The sequence below is a fragment of the Megalobrama amblycephala genome, linkage group LG23 (genome assembly GCF_018812025.1).
Source record: "Megalobrama amblycephala isolate DHTTF-2021 linkage group LG23, ASM1881202v1, whole genome shotgun sequence".
Taxonomy (NCBI): Eukaryota; Metazoa; Chordata; class Actinopteri; order Cypriniformes; family Xenocyprididae; genus Megalobrama; species Megalobrama amblycephala.
In genome coordinates, this window is record NC_063066.1 from 24081977 (window position 1) to 24101318 (window position 19342).

At 39.0% G+C, this 19342-nt stretch overlaps 1 protein-coding gene across 4 annotated transcripts in view; it reads right to left on the minus strand.

The window, feature by feature from the left end:
- Positions 1–19342, minus strand: part of LOC125258680 (activin receptor type-1C) — a 109407-nt gene that overhangs the window by 30719 nt on the left and 59346 nt on the right. For all 4 annotated transcript variants that reach the window (XM_048175643.1, XM_048175645.1, XM_048175642.1 and 1 more), the window contains 4 exons: positions 6973–7203; positions 4597–4764; positions 1760–1916; positions 755–879 (listed from right to left, as the gene is read on the minus strand). In XM_048175643.1, coding sequence (XP_048031600.1) covers positions 755–879; positions 1760–1916; positions 4597–4764; positions 6973–7203 — 681 coding nt within the window. The remainder of the gene's footprint in view (positions 1–754; positions 880–1759; positions 1917–4596; positions 4765–6972; positions 7204–19342) is intronic.

Genomic DNA, 19342 nt, shown 5'->3' on the forward strand with positions numbered 1-19342 from the left:
ACGAATAGGCATCATCAATCAAAAGTAAAGAAAAAATAAATTGTTGATGATTGGTCTATTCCATAGCAAGAGTGAAATATCTGGTAGACTAAACATGGACAAAACACAAAACAAAAACACTTTTCTCAAAATATCTTCTTTTATGCTCCACAGAAGAAAGCCCTACAGTTTTTTGGAACAACATGAGGATAAGTAAATGGGTGAACTTTCCTTTTAAGGGCTATCAGTGTGGTTTTTCTTATTTATTGCATGGATCTCTATAATACTATTCTGATTGGTCATTAATGGCAGTGAGCAGTCAAATATATCTGACAGTTATTCAGAGCTAATAAAATAAGTAATAAAATATCAATATTTCATGTTTATGTATATTTACTTGTATGTAGCCATGAAATGAGTGGGATAATGTATAATCAGGTGGTCTTTTTTTTTTGCAAAATATACATATAAAAAACAACAGGTGATTCAGGACTCTGAAGTGATGCAGAGATTGTATTGTTATTTTTTTGGAGATTTACGTCTTTATGAAGAAATACTGCCAAGGAACACTACTTAACACAAGGTGTCAATTAGCAAGAACACAATTTAACAATTAAGAACAATTTAAATCAGTCTACTGCTGGTGTGCATTTACTGGGATCTGATCACTGTTTTTCTTGTGTGTGTGTGTGTGTGTGTGTGTGTGTGTGTGTGTGTGTGTGTGTGTGTGTGTGTGTGTATTTTAAACTTGATTTTAAATAGACTAGAAGGGCACCTTGGACAGAACATCTGCGAGCAAGTTCCCAGAATACCAGGCCAAGTGAGTAGATATCAGCACGCTTAAATGACTCAAAGCTGCTCATGTTTATGGAATCATCCAGGATCTCAGGAGCCATGTACCTGCAGAAACAAACACACTCACATTAGAGTAATGTACTCACACCACATGAACGCATTAACCTCCATCAAGAGTCTTCATACACCTGAAAGCAAACAATGACACATGTCTTATACAGAGACAGAAAGTGCATACAGAGTTTACAGAGGGGAACAGAGAATACTTATTCTTTCTGTGTTAAACTGATGCATGTCATTTGTTCAGAGATAGTAGTGTTTTAAACGTAATGAAAATATTACATTATTATGCTGATTTTTTTATATTTTAATTTATCAGAATGTATTTGATTTCTTCATGATAGTTGATTGTAATCTTTAATGATGAGTTTTTTTTTTTTTTTTTTTTTTGTGTGTGTGTGTGGGGGGGGGGGGATGGGGGGATGCAACATGACTACACTCATAAATCCAGACTTAAGACCATCAACATAAAGCCTGGACCACTTTACAACTTGCTATGGCCAGAAACTGCCTACTTAGGCGAGAAGAAACCATCTGGTTGGCATGTAAAACAACAAACCATTTTTTTACATAACATTTAGGGACATGTAAATCTGAACTCAGATATAACTCTGAGAGTAAATGTGAAATATCCAGGTGTGCTTAAGAATATCTTTGCTAAGTGTCTCTGAAAAAAAAAAAAAAAAAAAAAAAAAAAATATATATATATATATATATATATTCAAAGTCATCAACCACACAAACATACCAGTAACTAGTTCTTCCACAGAAGTGTTCATTCCCAAATATTAATTCGGTGTTCATCTCAAAAAATAAAGAAGGCTAAGACTATGGCACAAGCAACAAAACTATAGATAATAAGTAATAATTCAGTTTATTATGTCTCAAATCATAATGACCTTGTGTAAGAAAAAGATTATCTAACCTCTTGGTGCCCACTCGGTGGTTAATGGGGATGTCAATGGTGTTGGTATTAGAGTCGTGTTTGACAGCCAGACCAAGATCAGCAATCACAGCAGTTCCGTTCTTCTTAACCAGGATGTTCTTTGACTTTATGTCTCTGTGAGCAATGGCGGGCTTCCCTGTCCCATGAGTAATATGCTAAATTAATAACAGCACACAACATATACCTGACAAGTCATTTGCATGCAGAAAAGTAGTTAATACAAACAAACAGGGTCACACAGTTGTCAGTAACTTGGACAGTAAGGAAGCTAATGTCCTAAAAAAAATAAAAAGTGGCAATTTTTCCAAGTTATTTTATTTATTTATTTATTTTCTAACTAGCTGTGGCTGCAACACGTCATTTTGTAGACTGTGATGTTGTAACATGAAATATGTTCTGATAGGCTATGATTGTGTTACAGCAGTTTCAGTCAGTGTGAACAGACCTTGTTACCAAAAACATGCCTAATACGGACACAGAATTAGAAAGCTTTGTTCAAGCAGGTAATTCATTATCATTAATCAGAGAACTGGTACCCAGACTGAGCCTGTTTCTCCCAAAATTTTCTATTTTTCTATTCTATAACCTGATGGAGTTTGGGTTCCTTGACACAAAATCTGAAAAAGTCCTTTTGGCAGCTTGGTTTCATTAAAAGCTTTTTTGATTAACAAGTAAGTTTATCACAGTAAAGCTGCTTTGAAACAATCTGTTTTGTATAAAGCACTGTATACATAAAGGTGACTAGACTTGATAATTAACTGAAGCAAAACAATTAGGAATAGTACCAAACATTTAAAGAGGAGTAGAGCTAGTTCATGCACTCAAGACTAGATTATTGTAATACAATATTGGATGGATGTCTTGAAATCTCTATAAACAAGCTCCAGTTGGTACAGAATGCAGCTGCTAGAGATCTATAAAATTCAACGATGCTTCCTAATTATATAGCTCTTAATGGTCTAGATCCTCAGCACTTCTTTTAATGTTATAATCCACCATGCTCATTTGCAAAACTCTGGCCCATAGATTGTAGTTAATATACAATAAAAAAATCTCTCAATCTTACTTACTCTTAAAGTTACGCTGCTTTAGTCTGTTCTGCCAGAATCACTATATATTCTCACATTATTATTATTATTACTAACAGTTGTTCCAGCATTGACTTTAAAGTCTACAGTGTGCCAGCTAAGCCAAGACCAGCCAGACAACGAGGTCTGCTTACTGACCACGGCCTCCCTCTTTACTAGGCGATCTTGGCATGGACTCCAAACACTATAAACCAATATAAGTAGGTGTTGCTTAGTGATGTCCATAGCCTTTAACTGCCAGACCAGCCTTTTACTGTACATTTAAAATAAGGTATAGACTAAGTGCAAACAGAATTAAGAACTATTTACACTGTGTAAATAGAGTTAGATTCTATTCATACATAGTGCAAATAGTGGAAGATAATAAGACAATATCCTGGACCTTTGAGGACACCTTTACTGTTCAGCAGATTCAGTATGCTTAGGGTTACAGTTTAGGGATATGGACAAGTAAGGTCTCAATAAGGCAGCATTATGGTAGTTTTGAGTATGGTAATAAAATGAGCTGCACAAGTCATGGTTGATGTGCTAGTCCGTCCGATCAACGAAAGGACATCACATCCAGTTTCAATTATAGGACTTATACTGTTAGGCACTTTATTTCCATTTTTTTAAATATTTGATTTGATTTTATTCAAAACAAATGTCTCTCCTTTAGCCGATATGTGATGGAAATAGAGCAAAGAATGTGATCGGAAAAAGGCGGATTCTAACTCAGGTCGGTCACGTCAAGGGACCTATCCACTATCTACTCTCCATGCCACTGCTCATGTACTCCTGTTACTGAATGGATTTACTTTGTAGTTTTGTCGGTGGAGTTAATGTAAATATACACTATTAAAGATCTTCTTAAACTTTTCAACTGTTAATTGTACCAAATAACTAGTGTTACCTAACTAGTCTTACATATTAATTACATATTACATTTATTCTATGATCAGTATTACACATTTGATGTAACTAAAAAAAAAACACTTTATAATAAGTATACAATAATAAATTATTTACAAATCATTTGCAAACTATTAGTTTATAGTTAATTAATAGTTTATACAGTGTAGTTAATACATTAATAGGCTATATACAAACATTGTGTAAAAATATATTGTCGCTGTAAATAAATTATTATGTTTACTTAGCTCATATTTAAAGAGTTCAATACTGCTTTTTTAACAACTTATTAACCATAAATAGTTCTCACTTTAGATTAGGTCATGGAATATCGATAAAATTAATTAAGTGCTTTAAACCAACTCTTATTGGACATTGTTCACTAATTGTAGCAGTGTAACTTACTAATTGTATTAATTGTAAGTGTCATGTGAAGGCCAAGTATGGTAATCCATACTTGGAATTTGTCCTCGGCATTTAACCCATCCAAGTTAGTGCACAGACATTAGGAGTAGTGAACACACCCACACACTGCAAACCATGGACACACACACCTGGAGCATGTGGGCAGCCATTTTTGCTGTGACCAGGGAGTGATTGGGGGTTACAGTAGGTGCCTTGCTCTTGGGCACCTCAGTCATCAACTAAAAACTAATAGTTTGCAAATGATTTATAAGTGCTTTGTTACTGTATACTTATTATAAAGTGTTACCAATTATTGGAATGGTTTGTCTGAGAAGGATGGACTTCCGCTGCTGAGTGAAGGTTTTTATCCTGCAGAGAAACTACACCTGAAAGGAAAAAATCAGCTAATGTTTCACTGCATATGAGCAACACCTTGAGTGCCAATTATCTCCATGTGCAGGTGTGCGATGCCGCTGGAGATGGACAGCGCCAGAACTATCACTCCCTCCACTGATACTGTGTATCTGTTCAGGTAATCAAAGAGAGACCCATGCTCATGATACTCAGACACCAGCCACAGCTGTGTCCATGAGCCATTATCTGAAAAAAAGACAAAATAGACAGATCACAATACAGGACATCCAAACATGAAGGCCACCCAAATCAACATTGTACAGTATATCAGCTGGTACAGGTGGGCAAGAGGTGGACAATATAAGCATGGGCTAATATGAGAAATTGTATAAGTTATTTGTGTTAAACTATATAAAAGAACAAAGAAGCAAATTACAAAAACAATAGTAAATTAAAATTATATATTTTTTCAGATACAGTAGGTTTAACACATAGCCTACATTTATTTAACATCTTTTGTTGTTTGATTAACATTAATGACAGACAGGTAGGCCTATTTAATTGGGCTGTTGAATGCATGGTCGTAATATACTGACGCATATTCAGTTATTACCCACCTGTTTACGTCCACTTAAGCCATAACCGACTGTATTCACGCAAGATACTCCACACGATGGACATCTAGACATCTGTGTGCACGTGTATTTGACTACTCAGGCGCGAGGAGAACTGATCGCGCGCGCGACAGAGCGCTTCTGTTGTGTGTCATTCAGCGCAATTCCGCCTATCCCTCCTTCACTAACTGCACGTAAATAACGAATTGTATGATTGGATTGTAATTTTGTGCTACGACGATCTTTGACGATCATTTGGCTGTAAACTGAAATTATATTCAACCCGCCAAAGTGGCTAGTTGGAGAAGCTGTCTTACCCGCCACAGCTGAAATCTACCCGCATTTGGCGGGTTGGCGGGTGTTAATGTCAAGCCCTGTATGTAACCATGGCTCCCTGAATAGGAACAAGACATTGCATCAGTAACTGACACTATGGCCCTGTTTACACCTGGTATTAAGAAGCTACATATTTACTAGAAGGGCCAGATTTACTAACAGCTTGCACCAGCATAGCATTAAAAAACTACTGTCGGGATTTACTAAAGACACACAGTGCAAAATTAGCGCTGAAAAGGCGTTGTTTTTGCGGCTGGCCTTATTGCATATGCATTTGTAGGAGTTTCCCTTTTAGACACAAAATTTATGGGAGGAGAGTATTTAAATGAATCATGCAACGTGATTTACAACATGTTCTCCAACCAATATGCCTATATAGGTTGTTTGTCACTTCCTTGAAATATGACCCATAGGAGCGTTTACTAAAGTTGACTAAATTTGACTGCCTCTGTGTTCTTTAATTTGCGCGTCAGTAGCAGATCACGCGCAAAACTTGCCACTCCCATTGGTTCGTTTGTGCAGTTGTGCTCTCATGCTAATTTGCCCGGTTTAGTGAATCTGGCCCTTTATGTGTAAACATTAGGGGAAGCATGCAAGCCAGATGGGATTTAAAATTTGTCGGCTGAAAACCTAAGTTTGGTTTGAAGACGAAAAACGTACCAAGCACAATGTTCTCTCACCATTCCTGATTTCTAACGTGCACTCATAGCGTTCTGCGTGGTCTTGCACTATCAGAGCAGAAACAAAAGCTGCTGCTCTCCATATGTTTTTCTGTTGTCTCATATGTAAATTGTTATGTCCATTAGATCGTAAGACTTGAAAAAAGCACATACTGTACATTTACCCACATGCAGACCCCTCCTATCAAATAAATCAGGACAGAAGTGGTCGAATGTACAAAATAGACAGATTAAAACACAAAGTGTAAACATGTATGTCTCCCTCATCTACTTGTCATCCCACCAACCAAAACACATCTTAAAACCAGGTGTAAACAGGGTCTATGGGAACACAATGGGTTTTAAGCCCATATAGAATCATGCAATTTGACTGACTGATGGTGCATGCAGCGCCCACTAAGGTGCTTCACCAGTGCCTCAAAAAGGATGTGCTCACGCCATCATTCTCTCTCAATGAAGGAATCCACCAGCAAACCTGAGGAGTATGGCAAGCTATGCAGTGTCTTGTTCTCCACTGAGGAAACAAAGGTTACATACTGGCTGCTAGGGAAAGAGACCATCAGTCTGACCGCCACCGAATTCCGAATGAAGGGTGTTTCCATAGCATCAGCTACTGATGCAGCATCGAGTGAACTTATGAAATTAAACTCCTGTCCTAAAATCTTACACAAATAATGTAATACAATAAAATAATTACTGAATATGTTGGAATCTGTCTGATCATACTGAGCTTGCAAATGCAAGAAAACAATGCAAACAAACAACATGCCTTGTTCTTTCATAAATTGTCATGCATTCAGACACCAAATCACTTCATGTGATACCTTTGTTATCAGCGGCGATAAACCCCAAAATATTCTCATGGCGTAACATGATGGTCTGATAAATCTCAGCCTCACGAAACCAGGAGCGCTCATCTCGCGAGGAGAAGATCTTCACAGCGACATCCTCCCCCCTCCATTTGCCCCTCCACACTTCCCCGAAGCGCCCCTTCCCAATGCTCTCCTGGAGGACAATGGTTCGAGCAATTGTTCTCTGGACCAACAGGGGCAATCCTGAGAGAATATCACATAAACTGTCAGCTAAAGGGTTAACAACAGATATATGTCTATACACATGTTCAAATCTCACTCATTGCAAAAGACAAATATGTATATTTATGATGATTCATTAAAACCATTAAACCCATTAAATCTAGCTCTTCAAAAATTCTGTCATCATTTACTCATCTCATGTGATTCAAATATGCACTGTGTTCCAAATTATTATGCAAGTGAAATATCAGTAGGATTTCAGTACAATACACATTCAGATTTTAGTTTTTCAAAGAAAGTGTTTGTTTGATTAATTAAATATAAATAGTTTGCCAGTTAACTCCTTTAAATAGTTCTTCTTAGGAAAATGGAAAACCTACTTAAAGAGGCAAGTCACAGTTCTCATGCAATATGGGGATGAAGAAAGATCTTTCTGAATATGAAAAGTATGAAATTGTGCAATGTCTTGCAAAAGGCATGAAAACAACTAATATTTTGCCAAAATTGAATGGAGATTATTGATCTTTCAAAAGATTTGTGAGTGATTTAGATCACAGAAGACCTTGGCAAGATAAAAGCTCATTAAGGAAGTTCCTGTCAAGACCATCCATTGTAGTACAGCATTCGTCAGTGAATAAAACTATTTAAAAATAAGTCTGCATGCATTTCTAAACCCAACGTAAATGTTTCTTTTTGTAAGCTGAAATGCAACTTTATGCACAACTGCTAGCCTGCATGGAGAGGTTCTTGAGACTCCAGAGAATCCAGCAAATTCAAATATCTGTTTGCTGCTCAACAGTGGCTTTTTTATCTGCCTGTTTAATATAATTAATTTGTTTGACAGAAACTTTCCTTAACAAGCCTTTATCTGACAGAGATCTTCTGTGCTCTAAATCACTCTCAAATCTTTTGATAGTTTGATAATCTCTATTCAGTTTTTGCAAAATATTTTGGACATTGACCATTTTATGCTTTTCATCTTCAGAAAGATCTTTTTTCCTCTCCATATTGCATAAGAACATCTTGGTTACTAGTGTAACCCTTGTTCCCTTATGAAGTGAATGGAGGGTCACTCTTGGGAGCCCCAAACACCTTTGACATTTACAGAAAAGGCCAATGGAATTGGTGTGTGGAATTTGCATGTCTGGCCATTCCCCCATTAAGGTAGCATTATCATACGTAACTACCTTGACAGACACACAGCGACAGTGGCATATATAAATCGCCAGGGCAGAATCTGTTCAGTTTACCTACCATTGAACCTAGGGCTGCACAATTAATCGCAATTAAATAGCACACAATTTGGCTGTATGGCTCTGTGATCAGTAGTAAATGCTTCTCCATCTGAAAGCCAGAGGTCACTCTCATGCAGAAACTCCAGATATGCCCTGCCACCGATGTAGATAACACGTGTCACTCCAGGAAATCCTTGGGCATCATACTATCACTGTATCTGAATAAACAGAAGATTGAAATACTTTGACTGATTAAACATGACTAAAAAACACACGACTGCCTTATTCTGTGTAAGAAGCCACATCATCTCACAGAGGGATGCTAAACTGTCATGAAGTGAGTTTGGAGAAAAAAAAAATTATTAAATGTTGTATTTTGTTGGAGAAGATGATAATAAATGTTTCTCGTGTCTGGAAAGATGTCTGACGTGTGTTGCTTTTTCAAATGCACATTATAAGCAACTCAAACTCACAGTGCTTTCAGATGGATTTGGAGTCATACTTCATTGACAAGTTGTGGATAAAAAAATGATCGCAGACTTTATGGTTTCATAATCACACTAAGCCAAATCGTTCAAGCACGATTTCAATGTTATTTTTCTAATCGTCCTATTAATCGTGCAGTGCTAGTTGAACCCAGTGTCTTCCCCTGGACAGAGCTAGCTCTGTCACCAGTTGCTGTGAAGGAGAACGCTTCCCAACGTTAACAACTAGGTTTACTCAGCCATTAAAAAAAAAAAAAAAAGCTTTTCTTTGAAAAATCAGAAGAGGCTCTATGGCTGGAGTGACCTCTTCCCAGAGGTGAGGGGGTCTCATGATATGGGGAGGCCTAAGGTCAGTTACCCTGGGCATTGGAAGGTTGTGAGTAACGTAGCTACACCTCCTTTGGGATGCAGATGCCTGCCAGCATCTGCACCGGCAAGTCTCGTGAGACAGTTCAATAGTTGTGGCGTATACTATAGGGACCCCTCGGGTTGATATTTTGACAATGTCGAAAGTGACCAACAGAAAGGGAACGTCTCAGTTACTAGTGTACCCCTCGTTCACTGTTGGAGGGAACGGAGACATTGTGTCCATCCTGCCACAACTTTGAACTGCCTCTGAAGAGATGCTGTCTTGGCTCCTCAGAACAAACCTGAAGTGTGTAATGCATAATGGCCACCTTATATACCCGTATAACTGGGGCAAGGGCAGCCTCTGCGACCTTTGTGAAGATGCGAGGAGACAGGGAAAACCCGAAAGGGACCTTGTACTGGTAAGCTTGTCCTTCGAAGGCAAACCGAAGAAACGGCCTGTGCCGAGAAAGAATCAGAAAATGAAAGCATGCGTGCTTCAGGTCTAATACCACAAACCAATACTGATGTTGGACACATGAGCACATGTGTTTCTGAGTGAGCATCTTAAATGGGAGCCTGTACAGGGCCTGATTTAGAACTCACAGACCTTGGATTGGTCTCAACCTACCTCCTTTCTTTGGTACGATGAAGTAAGGGCCTTTCTTCATCTCAGCCGGAGGGACAGGCTCTATTGCATCCTTTGCTAGGAGGATAAAGATCCCCACCTGAAAGACGGCAGCTTTCTCGTCTCATACTGAGGTAGAAAGAATGCCGCTGTATCTGGGCGGGTGCCTGAAGAACGAGTAACCGTTGTTACTCGTGGCGAATGGCATTTCAAAACACCTACCTTCCTCCTGGGGGCCGCTGTGGAGGCAGTTGGTGACGGTGGAGAGGTCTTTGCCTTGTCGATACTCATCTGGCGCCTCATCAATACTCATTTGGGACTGTTGTGTCCTAATGGTTAAAGAGTCAGACTGGTAACCTAAAGGTTGCATGTTCAGTTCTCAATGCCGGCAGGAAATGACTGAGGTGCCCTTGAGCAAGGCAACTAACCCCTAATCGTTCCCATGGCACCACAGCAAAATGGCTGCCCACTGCTCCGGGTGTGTGTGTCCACAGCGTGCAATGCATGTGGTGTTCACAACTCATTATTGTGCACTAACTAACTAATGCAGAGGACAAATTCCAAGTATGGGTTACCATACTGTGTAGACCCATTGCAACAAAACACAGGGAGGCAAAATGTTTGCATCTACTGAGGTTCTGGTGTGAAAACGCGATGGCTGCTTATCATGAAAACAAGGCCCATGAACACTACGAGTCAAGTGAAATCAAGTCATCCTCATTTATATAGCGCTTTTCACAATACATATTGTTTCAAACCAGCTTCACAGTGACAATAGGAAAATTATTATCGAGCTAAAGTTGGTTTTTGATTGAATCACTTCTGTTGTAAAAATTGTTAATTATTACTTTAGGGGCTGCTTAAATGACACCTTTCCTACTGAAAACCGAATACCTTTAATGCATTCTTGCTGTTCATTTACGTGTTTAGGTTTGCGTGTTTGAGCGTGTATGTGCGCAGAAGCTTGGTCTTTTTATAAAAGGGATTTGCCAAATTACTTATCTGGTCCTCATAATACAGAATTTTTTTTTTTGTGTGTGTGTCCACGGATCTATGCGAACTGGAATAATTTTGATAACGTTTTATCTATACATAGGGAAAGGAAAGGGAAGGAGGCCTTCGCAGGGGATAGTTTAGTTGACACTTCAGGGCTGCATTTTCGTCGTGTCTAGATGCAGGTCCTTCATCTCATCTGGATATGGCCTGGATCTGGCAGGCTGTGACAAACCTCGGGATAAACAGAGAGAGACTAATATTAGTGTAGACGCCATTCTTCTTATGATGTAGTGAGTACATTAGGTGTTATGGGAAGTGTTCCCAGTTCCGGCTGACCTAATCTATGCAGCCTAAGAATTTACATGATTTGAATTATAGAAGTTGAAGTAGTGGTTTATGTGTATGCAAGTTTAAACAGATGCGTTTTTAGTTTAGATTTAAACTGACAGAGTGTGTCTGCTTCCAGAACAGTGATAGGAAGAGTGTTCCAAAGTTTAGGTGCTAAAAAGGAAAAGGATCTACTGCCTGCAGTTGATTTTGATATTATAGGTATTATCAACTGTCCAGAATTTTGAGATCGCAATAGACGTGAAGGACTATAACGCATTAAGAGCTTGCTCAGTTTAGATATATTTTTAAGATGGAAGAATGCAGTTTTACAGATGCTAGAAACATGGCTTTCAAATGAAAGATTGGTATCAAACACGACACCCAGGTTCCTAACTGACGACGAAGACTTAACAGAGCAGCCATCAAGTGTTAGACAGTATTTTAGGTTATTATGTGCAGAGGTTTTTGGTCCAATAATTAGAATCTCTGTTTTTTCTGAATTTAGTAGTAGGAAATTACTGGTCATCCAATTTTTTATATCAGCTTTGCATTCCGTTAATTTTGTGAATTGGTAAGTTTCGTCAGGGCATGAAGAAATATACAGCTAAGTATCATCAGCGTAATAGTGAAAACTAACACCATGCTTCCTAATGATATCTCCCAAGGGTAGCATGTACAGAGTGAAAAGCAATGGTCCTAGTACTGACCCTTGCGGTACTCCATATTGAATTTGTGATCGATAGGACATCTTTTCATTTACTACTACAAACTGATAACGGTCAGATAAGTATGATTTGAACCATGCCAATGCAATTCCACTAATGCCAACATAATTTTCGAGTCTATTCAAAAGAATGTTGTGATCGATAGTGTGAAATGCAGCACTAAGATCCAGTAACACTAATAGAGAGATACAAAGGTGCGGTCTAAATCCTGACTGGAAATCCTCACACCATACCATTTCTTTCTAAAAAGGAACATAGTTGCGATGATACTGCCTTTTCTAGTATTTTTGACAGAAAAGGTAGATTCGAGATCAGCCTGTAATTGACTAATTCTCTAGGATCAAGTTGTGGTTTTTTAATAAGAGATTTAATAATAGCCAGCCTGAAAGTTTTTGGTACGTATCCTAGTTATAAAGATGAATTAACAATATTAAGAAGAGGATCTATGACCTCTGGAAGCATCACTTTCAATAGTTTAGTCGGTATAGGGTCTAACATACATATTGTTGATTTTGATGATTTAACAAGTTTAGAAAATTCTTCCTCAGCTATAGCAGCGAATGAATGGAATTTCACCTCAGGGACTCTACAGTGCACTGTCTGACACGATACAGTAGTAGACGGTTGCATGGTTATAATTTTCTCTCTAATATTGTCAATCTTGCAAGTAAAGAAGTTCATAAAGTCATTACTGCTGTGCTGTTTGGAAACATCAGAAGTTGAAGCTCTACTTCTCGTTAATTTAGCTACTGTATCAAATAAATACCAAGGGTTGTGTTTGTTTTCTTCTAAGAGATTTGAAAAATAAGTAGATCTAGCATTTTTTAAGGCCTTTCTGTACTCAATCATTCTCTCTCTCCACAAAATGTGAAAATTTTTTAGTTTTGCTTTCTTCCAGCTACGCTCCATTTTTCTGGCTGCTCTCTTAAGAGCCGAGTGTGCTCGTTGTACCACAGCATTGGACTAATTTCCTTAACCTTCTTTAAGCGCAGAGGAGCAACTGAGTCTAATGTGCTGTAAAAAACAGAGTCAATAGTTTCTGTTGCAACATCGAGGTCTTCTAAGCTGTCTGCTATGCTAAGGAGATGAAACTGATCAGGAAGATTATTTATAAAGCAATCTTTAGTGGTAGAAGTGATAGTTCTACCATATTTTTGGCAGGGTGGCGGTTTTGCAGCCTTGGCTAAATGTAGTATACGCAAGACTAAATAACGATCTGAGATTTCGTCGCCCTGCTGCAGAATTTCAACGGCATCAATATCGATTCCATGTGACAATATAAGATCTAAAGTATGATTATGACAATGAGTATGATTATGACAATGAGTCCTGACACGTGTTTAACTCTGTGTCTAACTCCAATAGAGTTTAGAATGTCTGTAAATGTCAACAACAACAACAAGGCCAGCCAGCCATTGAGTGATGATAATCTGCTAAATCTCTCATCACTCCGATGAACAGGAAGGGGAGCAGAGCAAATTACTGTTCCTGACTCTGTGTCTAACTCCAATAGAGTTTAGAATGTCTGTAAATGCCAACAACAACAACAAGGCCAGCCAGCCATTGAGTGATGATAATCTGCTAAATCTCTCATCACTCCGATGAACAGGAAGGGGAGCAGAGCAAATTACTGTTCCTGACATTGTACTTGCGAGTTCACACACCTCTTTAAAGGGGTGGTTAATTGCGATTTCACTAGTTAGTGTTGCTGCTTGAGCATAAACAGTATCTGCAAAGTTATAATGCTGAAAGTTCAATGCAAACGGAGATATTGTCTTTTAAAGTTATGGCAGTTTAATGCTTACAAAAACTACCGGTTTGGACTACAATGAGCTTCTTCCTGGGTTGGTGACATCATAAACCCTGCAAAACATTGCCCCCGGGAACACGCAACATGGGCGAGGCCATGTCGTGCGGCATATGGAAGCGGAAGAGTTGTCTACAGTGGACACGAGCGGCGCGATGCGTCAAAAGATAATAGAACCCATTATAATAATCAGTAATATTGTCTACACCATAGACTGTAAAAAACACTGTCTACACTGGATGCAGCGCGGAAGACAGCTTCCAGAATCTACACAAGTTCAATGCTGGATTTGCACCAAGGCTATTACTGAAGGATGAAGCAGTTCCCACTTTAAAAGCAGAAGCTGCTGTTTATGGGCCCCTAACTGTAAGTACGTTTTATTGTTTGTACATGTTTTTTAAATGTATAGTTCTGTTGCTATTTTTTGGTTGCATCAAAGACGTAAACAAAGACCAATGTGTTTTTGCTTTGCTAGCCAGTTAGCTAAATTCTATTGCATACTTCTCCAACAAACGGCAACAAACTTCTATGTTCATAGACAAACAGTTGTTCATGCTATAAATTAAACAATACCTTTACAAAAATGCTACTACTCAGTCATGTATTTGGCTACAGTAAAGCTTTAATCAGGACAAAACCGTATATTGAAAGCTAACAAACAGCAGTAACATTTAAAAGTGACAGCATCTAAACACTTTACATCATTACTGCTATCTGGGTCTGATTCGGGCTCAATTTGATAATATAGACGCCATTATTTACATTTCCACTGAAGCACATATAACAACTAATGGTAAGGTGTGTGGCATTTCCGGATGCTTCAGTGAATCACAATACACTGGGCCAGCTAACCAATCTGAGCCCATTGCGTATTTCAGGGGGAGTGGTATCACAGAAGCAGGAAGTCAATCTGGCCGTTTAAATGACAATGGAAACAGCAGTGTAGAATAAAGGTAAAATATATGAAAAATATTAAGCATGCAGACATGTTAAACTGCTCCCCATAAACACAATCAAAAAAAAAAAAAAAAAAAAAAAAAAAAAAAAAAAAAAAAAACAGTGAATCACCCCTTTAATGTTAATTTTAGTGATCTCTGACTGGCGAAGTCGAACATCATTTGTGCCAACGTGAATAATAATCTTAGAGTATTTAGTATTTAGAGTATTTATTTAGAGTATTAGCATTAGCCCGCACTTTTAAATTTGCTTTGATGTCAGGTGCTCTGGCTCTGCTGGTGTATCTATTTTCACGTTCTGTGTAATAGAATCACCAATTACTAGGGCACTTTCAACAGGATTCTCAGTGGGTGTGTCACTGAGTGGGGAGAACCTGTCTGATGTTCTAATCGGAACGGAACAGTGGTGTTTTCCACGACTAGGCCGCCTTACAGTCACCCAGTTGCCCTGCTGCACGGGATCTACAGCCGGAACTGAACAATGTACAGATTTCACTTAGCTAGTCGGATACAAAACAGTATCTAAAGCCCTTGCATTCTTGCTGTCCTTAATTAAAGTTTGGATGCCTGTCTCTAATTCTGAGAATCTCACTGTCAGCCTGACTATTTCCCTACAATTATCACATGTGTAAATCTCACCGCTGGCAGAGAGAGCTATACTATGCATGTGACAGGCAGTGCAAGTAAAAACAAAAAGAGAGGATGACATGACTCACCGTGTTTGTAGACTCATGCGACTTAACACAGTTGTTTGATGGACTCGAGTCATAGAAAAATGAGCACGTGAGAGAAAAGGACGGTATGTGGCCTGGATGACAAGCTAACAAGCTAGCGAAATGCTAACGTGCTGTGATAGTGATTTGGATTAAAAAATTAAACGCTAGCGACGTCAGATTAATGTGATAGGCAATATCAGTTATATGGTGATGATAAAATAGACTAATGTAATGATAATAAATAGATTCAAAACAAAGCTCTATGGAGCTACAGACGCAAACTATTCAGCAGCGAGGCAGAGAGGAGCAGACTGGAGTGTGTGTGTATGACCCAAGGAAAGTGGAAATAAATCTTTTATTGACCATGTAAAATTCACTCCCCCCTCCAATGGGAGTGAGGCTCACCCCAGCTGGGGTGAAGAAGTCCACAGTCTCTCCATCCCTGGGTCGCCTGCCTCAGGATCGCTTTTAAGCCTTATGAGAGTTCTTGGTGGCCTGCTGACAGACGGGCAATGCCACCTTCCGGTGACTGGACTGCTGAGGTCTGGCTGCCGGCCAAGGCTGCTATGGGGACAGTGCAGCCTTCACAGGGGGCCACCCTCAGCGACGAGCAGGCAGAGTTGGGCTCTCAGGGGTCTAAAGGAAGATCCGTGCCAAGACATAATTTGCTTAATAGCCTGTGTCTGTTTTTCACTGCAGAGAACTGCTGTCTTCGACAGTGTCTCCGAAAAGGCCACCTTGAGCAATAGGGACATAGAGAAAGTGTATTTTCTTGACATCCCACATCTCAACAAGGTTTAGCTATAGATGGCACTTCTGGACCACAAATGTGGACATCGCCCGACTCAGGGCCTGCGCCATAACCTTCGTAGCCTGAAGGGCATGGTCAGTTGCCATCGCTGTTAGAGAAGAGTTAAACTTACAAGCTTTGGTGTGAATGATTGGCTTGAATGATTCCTCCAAGTGGCAGCATTTTGTGGGCATAAATAAACCTCCAAGTACCCCATCATCGAGGGTAGTGAGGAGGACAGAGGAGCCAGAGAAGCATGTTCTTGCACAAAAAGGTGCCTTCCACAACTTCTGAGGAGTCCACTCAAGTTTGATTCTCAGGGCAGCCCAGGCAAGCACGGCTCCCAAATCAGCGTTAGCCTCATGCTGAACTGTCACACCCGAAGGTGGAAGTTCAGGTGATCCATCCACCTCGGCAGGCATAAGCCCACCCTCCAATTTTGTGATTAACAGCTCATCTTCCTCAGGAGCCCTAAATGACAAATTAGCTCACCCGTGCACTGCGGGGATTCACCTGGCAGAAACTCTCCCACTCTCCCGCACCCAGAAGGACATAAATGGAATCTGCCATGCAGCTCTTTTAGAGGAATTTGCTGTTTTATTAAGGAAATCTTTCAGAACATTGCTGATGTACCCAGGGAAACTTCCTGCACATATTTGTGCAATACATTGATAGAGACTGCTGATGTGTGCTATTGTTTCTAGCAGCAGTTATGAGGTAAATGGAAATATAGCTTCTCATGAAGAGACAATGTTCTTAGGTCCTGAAGAACAAAGCTGAAATGTGTGAGGCACGCCGGCCGCTTTATATACCCGTATGTCCGAAGGCATGGCCAGACATGCAAATTCCACATGCCAATTCCGTTGGCCTTTTTTTAATACATCAGAGGTATTTGGGGCTCCCAAGAGTGACCCCTAGTTTCTGTATTTCAACACAACGATGAAAGTGACTGACAGAAAGGGAACTGTGAATTGCTTAAAAATGAGGAACTACCTCTTTAAAGGTGCTAAAGAGGATGTTTTGTTTTATACATTTTTGCAATATTACTTGAAACTGTCTTTACTAATAAAACTGATAACTGATAAGACTATTTATTAGGTGCACTGAAAGTAATAATATTAATATACATCATCTGTGCACGAGGTAGGGCCTTAAAAACATCAGCCAATTGTTTACGCGATCATCGCGTAAACGATTGGCCCTTTGGCTTGTCAATCACTGCCATGATGTTCCTTGTGAGAGACATGCACGGATTGGCCCTCTGGCTTGTCAATCACTGCCATGACGATCAATGTGAGAGACGAGCGGCTGCGTGCTCCAGTAACTTTCCACACTCCTCAGGCGCTGCATGCAATGTTTTTGTCAGGAGACAGGAGTAACAACTGCAGATTATGAGTCACCTGCGGTGAGTCCGACATAATGAATCCACGGCTTTAGGTCGCGCACACACTTAACGATTGTAAGGCCGATTATGAATGTAAATTGATACTTATGATTGATCGCGCTCAAACGCGTCCAGTCAGAGCCAGTTGCTTTCAGTCTGCGATTACAGTCTGCGTTCAAATTCCATGTGAAAGTATATAAATCTGCTTCAGGAGCAGGAAACAATCGCTCTATGTTGAGCATAGTCAGAATGTTTTAGCTAGTCGTTAAATGTGTGCCCGGCTTAATAACACAGCGAATGCCGGTGGTAAACACTCGTGTTCCGATACTCGTGCACGAGTTTTGGGAGGCGTTCCCTCGAAAAGAGCTGTGAAGGAGGGGGGTTGTTCTTACCCATGCGCTCATTTAAAAAACTCAGTCGACAAAAAGAACCTCTTTAGCACCTTTAAGTAGGTTTTCCATTTACCTAAGACCTGGCAAACTACTTAAAACTGTCTGAGATTTATGAGTTATTTAAAAAGATATGATAAATAAAAATACACTAAAAAAAAAAAAAAAAAACCCCTTTATTTGAAAAACTATAAAATCTGAATGTTTATTGTACTGAAACCTACTGATAGGTAGATGATGATGAACACATTGTATTCAAATATACCCATATAACAAAACAAAACATAAAAGTAATCCACATGACTCATATGACTCATCTCATATGAAGTCATACATAGCTTTGTATAAAGCTCAAATGGAAATATACATTTAGCAGGTACTTTTGTCTAAATCAGCTTACAGTGTAATTATTATTATATACGCCCTCTTGGTGAAATAATTAACGGTTTTAAAAATGTGTCTTATCAATTTTATGCTGATGACATTCAGTTGTACTGTTCTTTTAAAGACTCTGAGTTTCATAAACTAACTGATTTATTGGACTGCTTGTCCTGCATAAAGAACTGGTTATACAATAACTACCTACAACTAAATACAAAAAAGACTGAAACCTTAATCTTTGCTCCAGACCAAAAACTACCTCAAATCAAATAGCACCTTGGTTCCCTGGGTTCTTCCATCCAGTCGAGCCTCAGAAACCTTGGTTTTCTGTTTGACCAATCTATGTCTCTGGACAGTCATTCTAGACAGTTGGTCAAAAACCTTTTTTATCACTTGAGAAACAAGAGATAAAACTGAGAGCGTTATTGTCTAAAGCTGACTTGGAGATGATTTATTCATACTTTTATTTCTTCTCGTCTTGATTATTGTAATTCTCTTTTTATTCTCAAAACCTTCTAATGGTCCCCAAATCCCGCTTTAAAACTCGGGGAGAACGGTCCTTCCAAGCAGTTGCCCCCAGACTCTGGAACGCCCTGCCCCTGTCACTGCAAGTGGACGATTTTGTTGATTCTTTTAAAAAGCAGCTGAAGACACTTATATTTAGACAGGCTTTTAGTTGATTGGGCTTTTATATTTTGTGGTTTTAATTTTTATTTTTTTCTAAGTTTTATTGTTCTTTTATTTTTATTATTGTTGCACTTTGTAAAGCACTTTGTGATTTATATCTGTGAAAGGTGCTATATAAATAAAAGTTTACTTGCTTTACTTACTTACTTATTATGCAAGTCAAAATTCTGATCAATTTTTTTTCCTAAGCACATTTTACCAATTCCAAACCACATCAATCTTAATAACTACTATTAATTTTATATATAATCAATTTTAAGTTATATAAAATTGTCAACTGTGAAAAAAAAACTTATATTCAGA